This window comes from Protobothrops mucrosquamatus, unplaced genomic scaffold (genome assembly GCF_001527695.2).
Source record: "Protobothrops mucrosquamatus isolate PMUCROS unplaced genomic scaffold, P.Mucros_1.0 scaffold194, whole genome shotgun sequence".
In the NCBI taxonomy this organism is placed as follows: domain Eukaryota; kingdom Metazoa; phylum Chordata; class Lepidosauria; order Squamata; family Viperidae; genus Protobothrops; species Protobothrops mucrosquamatus.
In genome coordinates, this window is record NW_015386550.1 from 974,399 (window position 1) to 990,143 (window position 15,745).

General features: G+C 36.3%; 1 protein-coding gene across 1 annotated transcript in view; it reads left to right on the forward strand.

Moving 5' to 3' along the window:
* The first annotated feature begins 609 nt into the window (after window positions 1-609).
* The window catches only part of TOX2 (TOX high mobility group box family member 2), a 213,930-nt gene continuing 198,794 nt past the window's right edge, over window positions 610-15,745 (forward strand). Inside the window, exon 1 of the mRNA XM_015813786.1 lies at window positions 610-733. Coding sequence (XP_015669272.1) covers window positions 632-733 — 102 coding nt within the window. The 5' untranslated portion in view covers window positions 610-631. The remainder of the gene's footprint in view (window positions 734-15,745) is intronic.

A 15,745-nucleotide genomic window follows, 5' to 3' on the forward strand; every position in this document is an offset into this window, starting at 1 on the left:
CAACAAGAGACGTGCGCCCCTTTTCTTGTGGGACCCCAGAGTCTGGTTCTTGTCTCCCCTGGGGACACTTCTAGTTCGTGCGCGGCACGGGGAGCGAGCCCTGGACGCGCGGCGGTCCTCCGAGCCTTGCCTTTCCCGGGCAGGGCGAAAGGAAAACCACTTTCTTCTTTCCCAGCTCACTCTTCTTCCTAGGGACCTGCCTTACGCGTCGGGCCCTCTCCTGCTGGCTTGCCAGCTCCCGGCGCCTTCGGGGCAGGGCAAGTCCCGACCGCGGCGCGGGTATTTGGAGCTGCCTTGTGGCGGTCCCAGCGCCGGCCCGAAAGGCTGTAGGGAGAGGCTGACCCAACCCAGCCCAGCCCAGCCCGAGCAGGTCCCGGGCGCTCTCCCCTCCCCCTCCTTCCTCCCCCACCCCCTGCCTCGGTGCCTGGAACAATAGAGTGCGAGAGGAGCTGGCTCTGGGCTGCGCGCCCTCCCCTTCTCCCTCTCCCCGCCTCTCCTCCCCTTTCCTCCCGCCCGCCCTGAGCCAGAGGCAGAGCAGCCGCCGCCGGAGGAGCCGGTTCCATGCCCCCTGGAGCCTCCTCTCGCCGCTGCTGCCGCCACCTCGTTCTCCTCCTCAGCGCGCAGTCCCGGCATGGACGTTAGGTTTTACCCTTCCGCCCCCACCGCCGTTGGTTCTTTGCCCGGGGCCGACCCCCCTTGCTTGGGCCCCCTGGACTATTACCACTGCAACAAGGTAACGAGGGGCGGAGGGAGAGAGGGACGGGTGCAAACCGCCTGGGCAGGGGTGGAGGATGCGAGCGGCTGAGGAGGGTGCTATCTGGACGGAGTCTCGGGGGCCCCCCCCGCTCCCCATCGTCACCCCCACTTCCGCGACTCCCTTTCGGGATTGCTGCCCCTTTGCCCTGCACCGGCGGAGGTGGCCGGGGCTTGCACTTTGCCGCTTTTGCACTGCCCGGGACTTCTCGCTCCCTCCCTCCCTCCCCGCCAGGGCAGGGCAAGGAGTTGATTTAATGGCACCTCTGAGCCCGACCTTCCCGGAGCCCTTTGCCCCGCTTGAGACGGGCAGCTTCTCGATATTGGGGGAGGAAAGGCGCCGCCTTTTGCAAACAGGAGCCCGAAATTCTGTGCCCAGGTCGCTTGGCTGCCGAAGGGGCCAAATTTGAAGGCGAAAAGAAAGCCAGTTCGCTCAAACCCAACCCAACCTAACCTAACCTAACATTAACGGCGTTGAAAACTTCTTTTCCTCTGGGACGCTAAGTGTTGAAGGTGGCAAGCGAGCGGCTGCATCCTGCAGGAGGGAATTTCAAAATTGCTTTACTTAGCAGCACCAAGACTGCCTGCTTAAGGCTGAAAGTCTTTCCCATCTTGGAAGCAAAAGCCGAGTGTACAGGGTGAATGCGTGAGGGTGGGAGGAGGAGGAGGAGGAGGAGGAGGGGCAGTTAGTTGTTGGTTGTTGGTTGCGAAGTCACTTCAGACCCCTGATCACATCTTTTAATTTTGGTAAATACAGCTATAAGTGGGAGGGAAAATAAACCAATAGCTAAAATTCTGATACGGACTTTTTAGAAGAAATGTATTGGGGGGTGGAGTGGCTTGCTTGGTTTTAAATGTTTTCCTTCCATGCCTGCCTATGGTTCTTGATGGAAAATGTATAAGCTAAGGGAGGAATACTTTAGGGTGAGTATTTTGTTTTTGTTTTTTTTCTGAATAAATTTCTGTCTTGCTCAAAGGGATCAGCATATTGGCAAGACTGCAGACTTGGATTTTGTTTTGTACAGTATGTTCTGGTTAGAACCTAAACCATTTATGTGTTCATGATTAACATTTCCCTAACACAGGATTCAAATTCTTGGCTCATGGTTGTCAGACTCTTCTGTTGTCTTTTTCCTATTCCCACAATTATTCCTGTTAAATATAACTGGACAGTTTTATGACTATTTCATAAAATCTAAAATACAGCACAAAAACCTTACTAATCTAGACTTACCTTTTACTCTTTTAATGTGTGAGAGGGAGAGAAAGAGGAAAAAACCCCAATATTTGCCCAGGGATACTTGAGAGTGTATAGTGCATTAGACAATAACCCTTCAATAGACAGGAGAAAGAGGTGAACATAATCAGAATGTCAGTACTTCATATGAATAGCCATCATTTCAGGTTGAGAATGACAGTATTGCAACGTTTTAATAAAAGAATTCAACTGAAACTTTGGATTATTTAATTAATCATGAAAAAGTTGCTGTTGTTGATAATCAGGTGCTTTCATAAAAGTAATGAAAGTAGTTGTGTCTCAGTACAAGGGCGATTGTTTTGTTTGTATGGTATAATAAGTTCTTCAAAATAGCATAGTTTTTTGATGCTGATCTCTCCCATCCCCTTGAAAATTTCCAATTAATCTGAAATGTAAGCGTTACTGAACATGTATCAGTTTATATATTACAGTAAACAGTTATTTCTGAATCCTTTTTTTTACTAACATGTTAAAAATGTTTAACGAAGAATCACTTGCTGACATAAAAAGCAACTTAAAATTCATGCAATAGCAATTTGCAGGAAAAAAAATACCCAAATACTTTCTGAGTTCAAGCACTGTAGATTCAAGATATAATACCAAGATATTTGTGCACCTGAGAAGTTATAATATAAACCTCAAAAATTTTAATTGCTAATACAAAGAAGAGACAGAATGTGAATCATTTCACAAGAAACTCTAGGCCCCACGAGGGTTCTCGGGGATCTAAAATCATCTTCCACATGTTGGGAATACACTTGTTGCAATTAGCATAAAGACATTTTCTTTTAATCCATCTTTTTAAGATTCTCATTTCCTGTAGTGCTAAAGAGACCTACCTCATCTTGGAAAATTCTTTGTCAGTTTTCCTGATAAAGCTAAGTTCAAGTTTGATAAGATGCAAATGATCATATACAAAATTCTGACCTCTGCCACGAGGTGCTGCTGTTGCCACTGTTACCAAGATCTTAGAACAAGAGAGAAAATAAAATACAGACAGTAATGTGTGTGTGTGTTTGTGTGTGCTCGCGCATGCGCATACACATACACATACACATTCTGAATTGTACCATTATTCTACTTTATTCCACTTCTTTCAAATTTTATTTACATAATGAGACCATGCAAAAAAGTTCTATCGTAGTAAACTCCGGTGCACAAAAAAAAAAGGACTGCAGCTGAAGGAGTATCTAAATCTTTTTTCTTTCTCAGCCTTGCCCTGTGTGCTACAAAGATGTTATCACTGGCTATAAAACAGAGGAAGAGAGTTTCATTTTGAAGGGCTTTGTTCCCTTCAGGATAATCTAAGAGGTCCTGTTATTGTGGGTGGGCTAGAGCCAAAAGTAGATGAATTGCCCAGTTTCTTTCTGCTATTCTTTTCTCTTCCTCTTCATCTGCAAGACTTCCACGGAAAAGATAGATGGGTTTTTCACGAGTTCTAAACTGAAACTTGCAGAAAGCTTTCCTCTTGCTTCCATCTTCTTTGGTTGCTTTGTTTTGATTCCCTTGCCCATTTTTTTTCCTTTTGCCCTTCTTACCTGATTCAAATTGAAGGCCACAGGTTGTCTACCTGTATTCCTTCAAGATAGGAAGTTTCACAGCTAGATCAGTGAATTGCTCCATGCCAAAGGTCTTTGCAATTTGAGAAAGCCAGAGAATACAGAAGTGCAGTTTGTTAGGAAAAGAAAGGTGTCATTGAATAGTAAGAATTGAAGGAGTGTTTCACTTGAAGCTTAAGAAAAATAAAATAAATTTCAATGGGACCTGAATAAAAAGAGAAAAATGGGTTGTCTTTGTAGTTCTGGATTCTGCCTTTCCTTACATTGCAGTTTAAAATGAATAGGGGCAGTTTTGAGTTGCTATAATTAAAAGAATGCTGGCTTGGAGAAGAAAGAAATGGATTAGGCAGGCCTAACAATTCCTTTTTTCCATATTCTCCAGGAGATCAAACATGAAAAAACTCAAAACATATTTTTATGTTGAAAGACTGAAAGTATTTTTTCTAAAAAATGTAAGATTTCCTTCAAATCAGGTTTAGGTCTTAATGATTTCATATAGGTTTTTTTGTGTGTGATTTCATATAGTTCCAACTATGCTTACAGTTTTAAGTTCAGACAAGGTCAGTATATAGTCCCCCCCTTCTGGACAGTGATTTTTCTTTTTTGTGAGTGGGTAGAGAGAAATTCTGCAGGAGGAAATGTGTGTGGAACACAACATATATAAATAGCTGAAATGGAGGGTATAGTAGACATTCACATTTGTTTTCCTTAGGCTAATTAATACTTCTGATTCAATGAATGAACCAGCTTGTTTAGGAAGGTCTGTTTCAAGCATCCTAAAATTTTGACATAATTGATTTGCACCATGGTAGAATGTGATATTCTTATCGTGAAATCTCACATTTCATTTATGTACCACAACAATCTTCACTATCAATTCTATAAACTCAGTAGATAATTTTTGAGAAGGATTTTGCTCTTTGCCAGTACCATTGGTATTTTGGTGCAAACTTTCTTTCCCTTTCAAACATTTAATACATTTTTATTCTCTTGTACTGAGGCTAATTAATGACCTCTGTTTAATGATAGATTATTAATGTCATTTTCTTTCCTTCTTAATAAAGTAATTGTATGCTACACTGGAAATATATTTCTCCCTTAATTAAAATAAATATCCTTACTACATCACTTCTTCACATTTAATACATTTTATAATGATTTGGATTGCAAAAATATGGACTAAATGACAGCAAAGGGTAACAGTTACAAGTATCTATTATTATCTGCCGGTTGTCATCTTTTTGGTAGCCCTTTTGTACATTTGTTTCCTGGATATGGATGAGCTTCATACAGAAAAAAATATATGTAAAGTGTTTGCATTCTATGGAATTATTTTGGTTTATAAAGCCAAAATATGATAATTATTTCAGATGGATATTTAGAAACAGAACCCTCAGGCCCAAGGTTGCATATTCCTTCTTTCAGTTTTTCTTTTTTGAGTGTGTTATACACTGAAAATGTTGTTTCTTTCTCCTGAAAGTTGTAACAGGGTATGAAGAGGGCATCAATTTATTCTCCATAGCACCTGAGGGAAGGACAGGAAGCAATGGGTAGAAGTTTGTCAGAGGAAGATTTAACTAGGAAATAAGGAGGAATTTCCTGACAATAAGAATGATTATCAGAGGAACAGCTTGCCTCGGAGTTGTGGGTGCGCCATGATTGGAGGTTTTCAGAAAAAAATGGACAACCATTTGTCTGGGAATGGTATAAAGACTCCTGCCTTGGGCAGGGGAGGTTGGACTAAAAGACCTCTAGTACCTTCCAGCCCTCTGATTCTGTGATATAAATTGGTATATATAATATAAATCTATGTGGTCATTAAAAATCAACAACTTGATGGCAAATGATCAATCAATCAGTGATTAATGTTCACTTTTTATTCCCTTCACAGAGAAAAACTCAATAAATTTTACAGTATATAAATTTATATGCCCAGAAAGTGGGGAGAAAATTAAACTTTCTTTTTAATAAATCCCATGTTTTTATGATGGTAGTAAACATTATGCATTATGTACTTTGAGTGAATCTCTTTATAGAGCAGAAGGACCCAATTTTCCATGTTAGGCCTATCAGATCTGGGCTGCAAAAATCCAGACAACCATAGATGACACCAAAGATATACAGAATAGTCTTTACTACAATTTGCTGGTCATTTGGATTTTTGTAGACTGCACTTACTTTTGCACACACACCCCCGCAAACACTCTACCATGCTTGTGTGTAAGGATGTGTAGGCTCAGGATGGTAAATGTCATATCCCATTTGCTGCTTAATAATTTTTTGAGAAAACTTGTGAAAGATTAAAGTTCCTGTTTTCGACTGTATGTAAAACAGGCTCTTTATTTCTTATTTTATTTATTTAATTTTTTATTTTCAAAGATCACATTATCTAACAAATATGATAATGTGAAAAAAACCTATATTGAATGGTGTGCAGCAAATGTGTTGTTAGTTTAGCTGATGTGTTACACATAGTCATGAAAGCAGTGTACCACAGTATTAGTCAGAAAATGTGCAGAGCCAAAAGCTTGCCCTTGTTTTACATTACAGGCTACTTGTCTGTAGTCCCCCAGGATAACATATTTTGAGATATTGGGGGTAGAATGAAGGAAGGTTTTGGTGTTCCTTTGTGTTGGAAATTTTTATACTGATTGTAAGAAATATTCTGGTTAATTCAATATATATCAAAAATAATTGTAATAAAAATATTGCTATTATAATTCAATTAATTTGTGTCAATGGAGTACTAATTAGAGGAGGATAGATTTCCTTGTTCTAACTTGTAAGAGAATTGGCTGTGATTAGTTCTCTCTCCTAGTTGCATTCCAGCTCTTATCATAAAATTTTCTCCCAATTTTGAAATGGGTATCTACGTAGCTTCTTTTTGCTACTGCATACTGAATTCCACATTTTGAAATCTGAATGTTTAGTCCTTTCAGTTAAATCATATGCACGAGTGATTTGGCACATTAAAACATAATAAAAATGTCATGGCATTGTGTGCATGACTGAATTAGCATTTTTGGTTACTTAAATTTTATTCTGTTTTTCAGTTAATCAACAGGTCCTTCATTTAAAGCCTTCTTGGTCTGTTTGCTTTCATCATAAATTCCCACCAATTTTATCATGTCTTTGTAGAGGCATTGCACTGTTTCTTTTGCATATATGCAATAATATGCATCCAATAATAGTGATTGGGAAACTGGCTGAATATTGGGAATTATTCATTTGGAAGACTGGGTAAAAGGAACGTTGATATGATTATACAATTATAAACAGCAAGATGAAAACATGATTTTAATGCACATATGGAAGAAACAGAAAGCTGTGGCTAGAGCAAATTGTGTGTTCCTACTTTCAGAAATTATGTTGAAAGAATGTTGGAAAACAAAATAATAAATGACACTAATCAATGAAGTCAAAAAGTGTGATTTTTTAATGTATTTATGTTACCAGTTTCTTAAACAGGGAACTCCCAAGGGCTCAAAACTTACAATGTGCTCCTTATATTGTAAACATGTTGGTATATACAGATTGTATACAAAGGGTCTTTAACCTTGTTTTTCCTAATATCAGTTCTAAAAGTAACATTTCTTATTGTCAAAAAGGATTTACTCCTGTTCAAATAGATGATAAATCTTATCAACACCTCTCTCTCTCTCTCTCTCTCTCTCTCTCTCTCTCTCTCTCTCTCTCTCTCTCTCTCTCTCTCTCTCTGTGTGTGTGTGTGTGTAAACAGTACTAAGCAGAAATTAGTTTTGCCCTCTGTATAATGAATGTAATTAATATATTTTATGGATTTTTGTTTTCTTTTCTTTGTAATTTTTTACCTCCACAGCAAATTGCAGTGCTAAACACTCCTCCTGCTCCTCCATTTTAACTTAATTTTTTTTCTCACTCATATCTGAGGGAAAATAGTATAAATTGTAAAGTTTTGATTTCAGCCCCCCATTTGAGGTGTAATTTTGAATAACATTCAATGGGATAAAAACTTGTCATTAAAATTCTTTACATTCTAGAATGGCCAGAATCACTTGATGCACCATTTCTGTTTCTAGCAGCAGAAGCTTTGATGATGTGTTCATTCCATCTGCATAATAGAAAGTGTTTGAAGCTCTTTTTTGCCAAAGGCTTTATTAAATCAGGGATTCAGAACTAAATAATGAGCACTCATTCATTCATAGAAAATGTTGTTCTAGCTTTATGTGTGGAAGAGGCTTTATTCTAGTTACTTTCAGAATTTAAAAAAGATGTTTTGAACACTATGGTAGCCATGGCTGCCATGGCACGTTCTCATTAATTCTGTTAAAAGGATGATGCATTTAAAGTTGCTCATACATTTAAATGAATCAGAAGAAAGGATGGGAAAATTTAAATTTATATAAATAGCATAAAACATGTGCTATTTAAATAAAGTAAGTGTACAGTTCTATTACATGTTCTGTTACTTTTAATGCAGGGATAAAAATAATTTATTTAGCTTTGTGGGCCTATAATGCATTTGAAAGCTAAGATTAATCTGGATTTGTATAAGAAACATAACCTACATATTATTGTCTTGATTTTAATGGATGATGGAATTGGTGGACTTGTTCCATTTGCACAGTCTAATGCCAATTTATTCTCAAATATAAAAAAATCTGTATCGCCTTGATGATGGAACTAAAAATGAAAACGTACTAATGAAATTAGCATATTCACTGAGTTTCACTGTTTTCTGATCCTGCACTATTTCTGCAATCATGAGGATTAAACCTATTTAAATATAACTTCATTCTTCCAAGTGCTTTTTAGGCTAGATATCTGCAACTCAAAAGCCACAAACATTCAGTTCTTGATGTTGAAAGCTGCAACCTCTACATTGCTGTTGATGGTATTAATCCTCATTTCAGCCTGTATTTCACAAATCAAAACACTTCTTTTTCTTTCTGAAGAAAAGTGCTGCTGAGGAACAAAACCTTTTGCTCTCCTTATATAAAAAGTGTGACATTGAGTTAGTTACAAAACTCAGAGCATACACATGGTTTCTTTTCCTTTAGGAGAATGTTACAAATATATGGAAGAATCTTTTGACCCGTATTGTCGTCTTTTTGCACTATTTATTTTTATTAACCACCATGTGCTTTTACAGACTCATCTGTGTAGAATCTAGATCTCATGCTTACTCAACCAGTGCTTTTATTATGTGCTTGTATTAATCTGCATAAAATGTGTGCAGAGACCATTTTGAATCTATATTCAGGGTATTGTAGCAGTAGCATTTTATTCTGAAGTCACTGGGAGGGCTAATGTGCTCTGAATGAATTTTTGCCATTTACCTTTTGTATTTATCTTCTAACAAATAAAGCTCCAAGTGTTCTTTTTACTAGAATTTGGATTATGTTGTATGGCATAAATGAAGCATTTAATTGTGTTTTTCTAAGCACTCTGCATTAAAGATTTTTCTGTTTGTGTTGTTTCTTTACAGTGTTTTTCAATGATGAATAATTTGCTTCTGGTTTTTTTTAAGGTTTTTGATTTATTTGTTTGTCTATGCAGTTAAATCCCTAAAGAATGTCAAAAATGATATGGAGATATGGGCATCATATCATGTCACAGGCTACCTGGATACTTAATTGCCAGTTTGATTTCAGAATACAACTTTTAATGCAAGGAAATGAGGCCTGATTTTTTTTTTTTTTTGAAGAATGTATCCCAAGTTGTAATGGGCATCTATTTGCCATCATCTCTGAACTCACTCAAATTTCCACATGGTAATAGGCCCTGCACTATGTAAAACAATGGTGCTATAAATAATTACATAAAGGAATGTCAAACAGTTAATTACAGGTAAAATCTCCTTCCAGTTGAGTTTGATTCCTAGTGGTTTCATGGGCAATTTCTGTATTTTTCTTGGCAACAATATTGAAATGGTTTGCCATTGCATTTTTTAGTCTCAAGCTTTATTCATGCATCACACATATGTAGTACATTATATGTTTAAGTATGGATAAGCCATTGGCTTATCTAGATGTCATATGGTCAGTCTTCCTCTATCTTGATTCTTTGAGCTTGGATCAGAGGATCTCATACACATGAGGAAATACTTATGCATACAGAGCTAACCCCATTTTATAGTACATAAGGCCTAATTTGTAATGAAATAGTGTATTCTTTTTAAGCCACTACAGATAGATCAAGATTTTCAAGATTCAGTATTCTCCAACTATGCTGATTTTGCAAGAATTTGGAAAAAAATAATCCAAAAGATCAAGCTATTGGCCAAAATAAGATGGACATAATGTGAAAAATCTGATTTTATTTATTTGATTTCTTTGCCCTCCCCCCTAAATTCACAAAAGTGATTGTGGGTGGCTTACCTGTTGTTAGAGTCATAAAAACAAAAGGGATTTTTAAAAAAACAGCAAACACCAAAGCAGAATAAATGAGATCAACCACAGCAAGTTGGTCCTTTCATTTTTTGGGACAGATTTATCCCATATTCTAGCCCAGTGGCAGAAGGAAAAGCTAAAACTCTTCAGGGCCTTTTGGAAAGTCATTATGTTCAGGATCATCCGAATCATTGGAAAAATGTTACTCTGTAGGGCAGTTACTGTGACAGAAAAGGCATTCATGTCTTTTTTTTCCTTTGTTGATTTTATTTATTTTATTTAATAGTGTTTCCATGTAATTTTTTCATAACTCTCCATAATATGGATGGGTTTAACAGTCTTTTCATAGTGTTCCAACATTAGAGTTAATGATTTACAGACTGCTCCAAGAATTGTATGTTATTATCATTACTACTAATATTTCTGCTATTGAAGCAACTAGTTAATGAAGCACTTGTCACGCATAAAAGACTAGCCACTGTGTTGATGTATGTTGTCCTTTCTGGATAATTGCACAGAAAAAGATGGTTACCCATTTATTGATGAGAACATCTATTTTTCCATAAAATGTTTTGGGTAGCCTTTTATTGATAATAGAGAAATAAAAGGGTATGGGAAGACTAATGATGATGATGATGATGGACCTTGGAGGTCATCTAGTCCTAGTCCCAACCCCCTGCTCAGGCAGAAAACCTTATACCATTTTGGACAAATGGCTGTCCAGTCTCTTCTTAAAAACTTCCATATATTACTCTTTGAATATTTGGCTATCATGCTGCTTTGCTTTTGAATTGTGGTGTTGGAGAAGACTCTTGAGAGGCTCTTGGACTACAAGGAGATCAAATCAGTCAGTCCCAAAGGAAATCAACCCTGACTGTTTTTTGGAAGACAGATACTGAGGCTGAAGCTCAAATATTTTGGCCACCAAATGAGAAGAGAGGACTCATTAGAAAAGATCCTGATGTTGGGAAAGATTGAAGGCAAAAGGAAAAGGGGATGGCAGAGGATGAGACAGATAGTGTCATCAATGCAATAGACATGGGTTTGGGAAAACTCTGGGAAACACTGAAGGACACAGCCTGGCAATGCTGTGGTTTATGGGGTCACAAGGAATTGGACACAACTTAGCAATTGAACAATAACAATAAGTATTCAAGACTATCTGCCATTTACATTTATAGTACAATTAGTCTGAAATACAAATACTGTACTATTATTACGGCATCTTAAGGAATAAGTAGTTTTGTAACATCAGCCACCATCAAGAAATGTCTGTTAACAATGCTAGCTTCTGAGATAGCTAGTGAAAAGAAAAATTAGTTCTCTGCGTAATTTGCATGACATTTTTATTCTTTCTTTCTTTCTTGGTTAAAAGAAGCAGACAGTTGTGCAAATGTGTTCCTATGTTACTAAGTCATGTTCTTTCCATCATCTTAGAGTTAGGTAGGCTTTAAAGTGAAACCTTCAAGTGGAAGAAATGAGCAATAGAAAATATTGTAAGAAAAGAGCAAAAGAACTGACTTGGCTAACTTAGCTAAATTGTGGCTGAAATGGAAATGAACTAGATTACCTTTAATATTGCTTCCAAAATAACATATTCTATAATTTTCATCACAAATAGTCCTCGATTTACAACAATTCATTCAGTGATCGTTCAAAGTTACAGTGGCACTGAAAAAACTGACTTATGACAATTTTTCATACTTATGACCAATGCAGCATCCCCATGCTCATGTGATCAAAATTCAGAAGCTTGACAACTGATTTATATTTATGATGGTTGCAATGTTCTGGGGTCATGTGATCACCTTCTGACAAGCAAAGTCAGTGGGGAAGCTAGATTCATTTAACAACCATGTTACTAATTTAACAATTTCAGTGATTCACTTAACAATTGTGGCAAGAAAGGTCAAAAATGAAAATGTATTTCAAAAGGAAAACCAGTTCTAGTCTGTACTTCTGTATTAGTTCCAAAATGTTATATGTGAATGGAAATTGAATATACAGTGGATATAGAAAATCTACATGCCCTGTTAAAATGCCAGGTTTTTGAGATGTAAAATAATCAAACCAAGATAAATCACTTCAGAATTTTTTCCACCTTTAATATAATATATAAGCTGTACAATTCAATTGAAAAACAAATTGAAATCTTTGAATGTCATAGAACAATATGAGTTCTATGACATTCATAGCTATAAAAAGCTGGAAAAAAATGAATGACCACTGTAGATACAGTTAAACCTGTAGCAAAAACTAAATTAGTCCAGTTCTCATAATTATTGTGCTGAAGAGATTGCTTGAAAATTGGTTGATATAGATTTAGTCTTGTAAAACTATTTCCTGGTAGCCTCATCAAAGAAAATCAGGTGGCTTCTTAAATTTTAATTATAATGTGGTCATAAGAACTGGGACCATAACTTTCCTGTATATGAAACAAAGTTTTTTATGCTCCTAAAAATAGTTTTGCTTTTTAAAAGTAGTTTTTAAAACTGTAAAATGGATCGTGCCTTTTCCCCAGAAAACTGCATTACATAGTTCTTCACCACTATGGTAAGGTACCTAAAATGAAAGATATTTATTTATTTATTTATGAAATTTATATGCTGCCCATCTCACTATCCAGATATTTTTCCATTTCAGGCAAGTTTGGCGGTATATACTGATCAAACCCTGTAAATTAGGCTAGAAGTAATGTTTTTCATGCCAAATAATGAAGATCAAATACTTGTACAAGATCTAGGTAACTGAAATGACTGTGCTGGGTAGAATCCATAGGAACATTTTTTGAACATTTTCTGGAAATCCCACATTTCTGGTTAAAATTGTAGAAAAAGTGAGAATGATTATAATCAACATTTTGGAAGGCTTTTTGTCCAGAGAAAGCTCAACTGGTTATCTTTACTGGTCTAAAAATTTGGTGAAATGAAGGCTTTTTAAAATAGATATTTATCTATTTAGCTACCTACTTATTTATTCAGTGGGTTATGGAAACTGAAAAGATTCAAGAAAACTTCCAACTACCATTTGAAGAAGGAAGAATAAAATGTCATTCTGCCTTCTGTACAATATATTAATTAGCAGAAAAAAGAAAAAAGTAAACTTTGAGCAAAGGCAATGCCTGATAATATGGCATTTTTGTTTAAAGAATCAAATCATATCAGTTCATACACATACATTATCAAAATAAATTAGTTTTGTTACTAGACAGTGAAACAGTCATGTTGCCATTGAATTCTAACCTAATCTTGCTTTGGCAGTGCATAACAGTGATACTTGCTTTTGAATCTGACAATTTTGGAAACAAAGGGCAAGATTGACTGAGTGCCAATGAAGCTGCAGTTGTATACTAGATGGTACAAGTTTTTATGCTGGGGGGAGGGGGGAACAGGACCTTCAGTTTATTTTAAGACAGCAGCATCTAATATTGCATTTTCTATTAATTTAATTGACATCCTGTGTTCTTGAAGGTGGCAAATTAATTGTGGAAGACCATCTGTTTCAAAATTGGGTATGTATGCTATTGCTGGCAATACATCATATAGTGGTTTTGCAGTATCCACTTCAAATCAGATGGAAATGTTGGCCTTCTGAGAATTATGATCAATCAATATTTCATTTTAGTAATGGGCTGAGAGCAGAAAAAGGAGCTGCTTGAAGCCTACACCTTTTGAAAAAATCTTTGTCATCTTAATGGCAGGATTTGACTTCCTTTCATTACTCTGAGAAGGCAACCAGTAGGTTCATGAACTATACTAACATCCTTTTCTAAATATTTTTCTTTATTTCTTTTAATATAAAATTTGGGTTTCTGTTCAATATTTCTTTTCAGTAGGAAGAACTTTTAATATGAAAGAGAAAACAGGAGATGAGGTGTTAGATAGATACTGCTGGATTGCAGCTCTCATCATCTCCTTTCATTGGTCTTGCTGGCTAAGACTAATGAAAGATAGGATTTTCTTCCCCAGTTTCCAGTTCTGTAAGACCTTTGCCATATTGGCTATGAATTCTGGGAAGTGTAGTCTTTGATATCCAAAGGGAAATTATTTTGGGAACCCTGTTATATGACATCTGAAAGTACATTTAAATCTTCGATATATGAAACTGATATAAAAAGACAGGATCAAGCCTAGTGGAAAATGTGCTGGTCTTCATTCTGAGATAAATTACATAGCTTATGAGATAAAGTGTTTGCTCTGGGATCTCGCTTTTGAGTGAGCTCTCAAACATTTCATTTGAACACAGACAAAGGAATAATATTTGATCAAAGAGAAACAAAAGCCATAAGTCATATATAGTACATCACTTTGTCTTGGTTATGATTAATCTTACAATTAAAGTTTCTTTCAGGAACTGCTATTAACTAATCAATGAACTTTAAACCTTGGAAAGGTAGAGCTGGTTTAGATTCTTACTCAGGATGAAAAAATGCGTTAAGGATTCAAATCTATATTTGGGATTTGGGCTCATTGTTCTGAAAACAGTCTATTTCACAGGGCTGTTGTGATGGAAATGGAGTGGAGTGAAATAATACAGTTTCTTTTTAGAGTTCCTCAGAGGAATAATTTAAAGAAAATGTAATGGGTATTAAAGAAACATTTTTTGTGACTGTCACATTTGTCAAGAAAGAACTCGGGGTCTTTGGTGTCATTTGACATGATAGCCAGCTCTGTGTTAAAGACTCAATTTTGTTTCCTAAAAACTGACTGAAAAAAAATGTGAAATTTGCTCAAAGTTACATATTCTTACAATACAGGAAACTGTTTTGCAGGGAGATTTTGTAACTTTTAGTATGACCTTGTTTTGAATAAAGTAAGAAACTATGTTGAAATAATTAATCAGTGACCTAGGTTGCCCAAGGCCATGGATACAAGGGGAGGGAATTGAATTTCACTGCTTGTTCCTTCATCCCAGATTTTTTTATATTGATGCAAACCTAACTAAATCTTTTCTTCAACCAAAGATATACTTTTCACTTATCTCAATTTCTCAGTTTCCTTGAAAGGAAGTTGTACATAAGAGACAATGAGTATGGGCTTCTTTTGTCTTACTTTTGAAGCTTTTGAAGAGACTAAAACATTGAAATTATGTTCACTGTAATTAGCTGCATCCTATATACCTTGTCCTTATAACTCCCAGTCATAACAGTACTTTTAATTTCAGTATGTTTATTTTATAAGATAAAATTTAGCATAAAATCTTATATTATTGTATAAGATAAAGTTTCATTTTCACAAAGTTCCATAGTTTAAAACTGACATGCTGGTGTAAGCTTTTAATATGCTGCCATTCTATATTGTTAGGGGTTGTATATCTGACAGTTTGGTAGCTGATTTTGCTAGAATTAGGAGTAAGTCTAGTTGTACTTTCTTTCCTGCAATTTGGAATGAGTCCTCTTATCTGGAAATAGTGTGAAATTATAAGTGCTGAAATCTGGAATTAAACTTGATTGCGTCAACTTCTGGGGAACTTAGAACATTGGATTTAAAAAGGCATCCAAAATTGCATTGAAACACTGGGTTCAAACCAATTTAAATTAATTATTTTGGTTTAGTTTGTTCAGGTAGTATAGAGTAGATATCCTGCCAAAGATAATTCAGGATTCGGAAGAAAAGGAAAATGGAATCTTAGTGATAACTCAAAGTATGAAGATTCTTAAATAGTGTAAAGATAATTATTGACTTATGACTGCTATTTTAATGACTGTTCAGAATTACATTAGCCTTGGAAAGGGTGCTTCATGGCCTGTAAAGCATTTCTGATCATCATAAAATGTTGTGCTGCCCCTTCCTCCGTGGTTATAT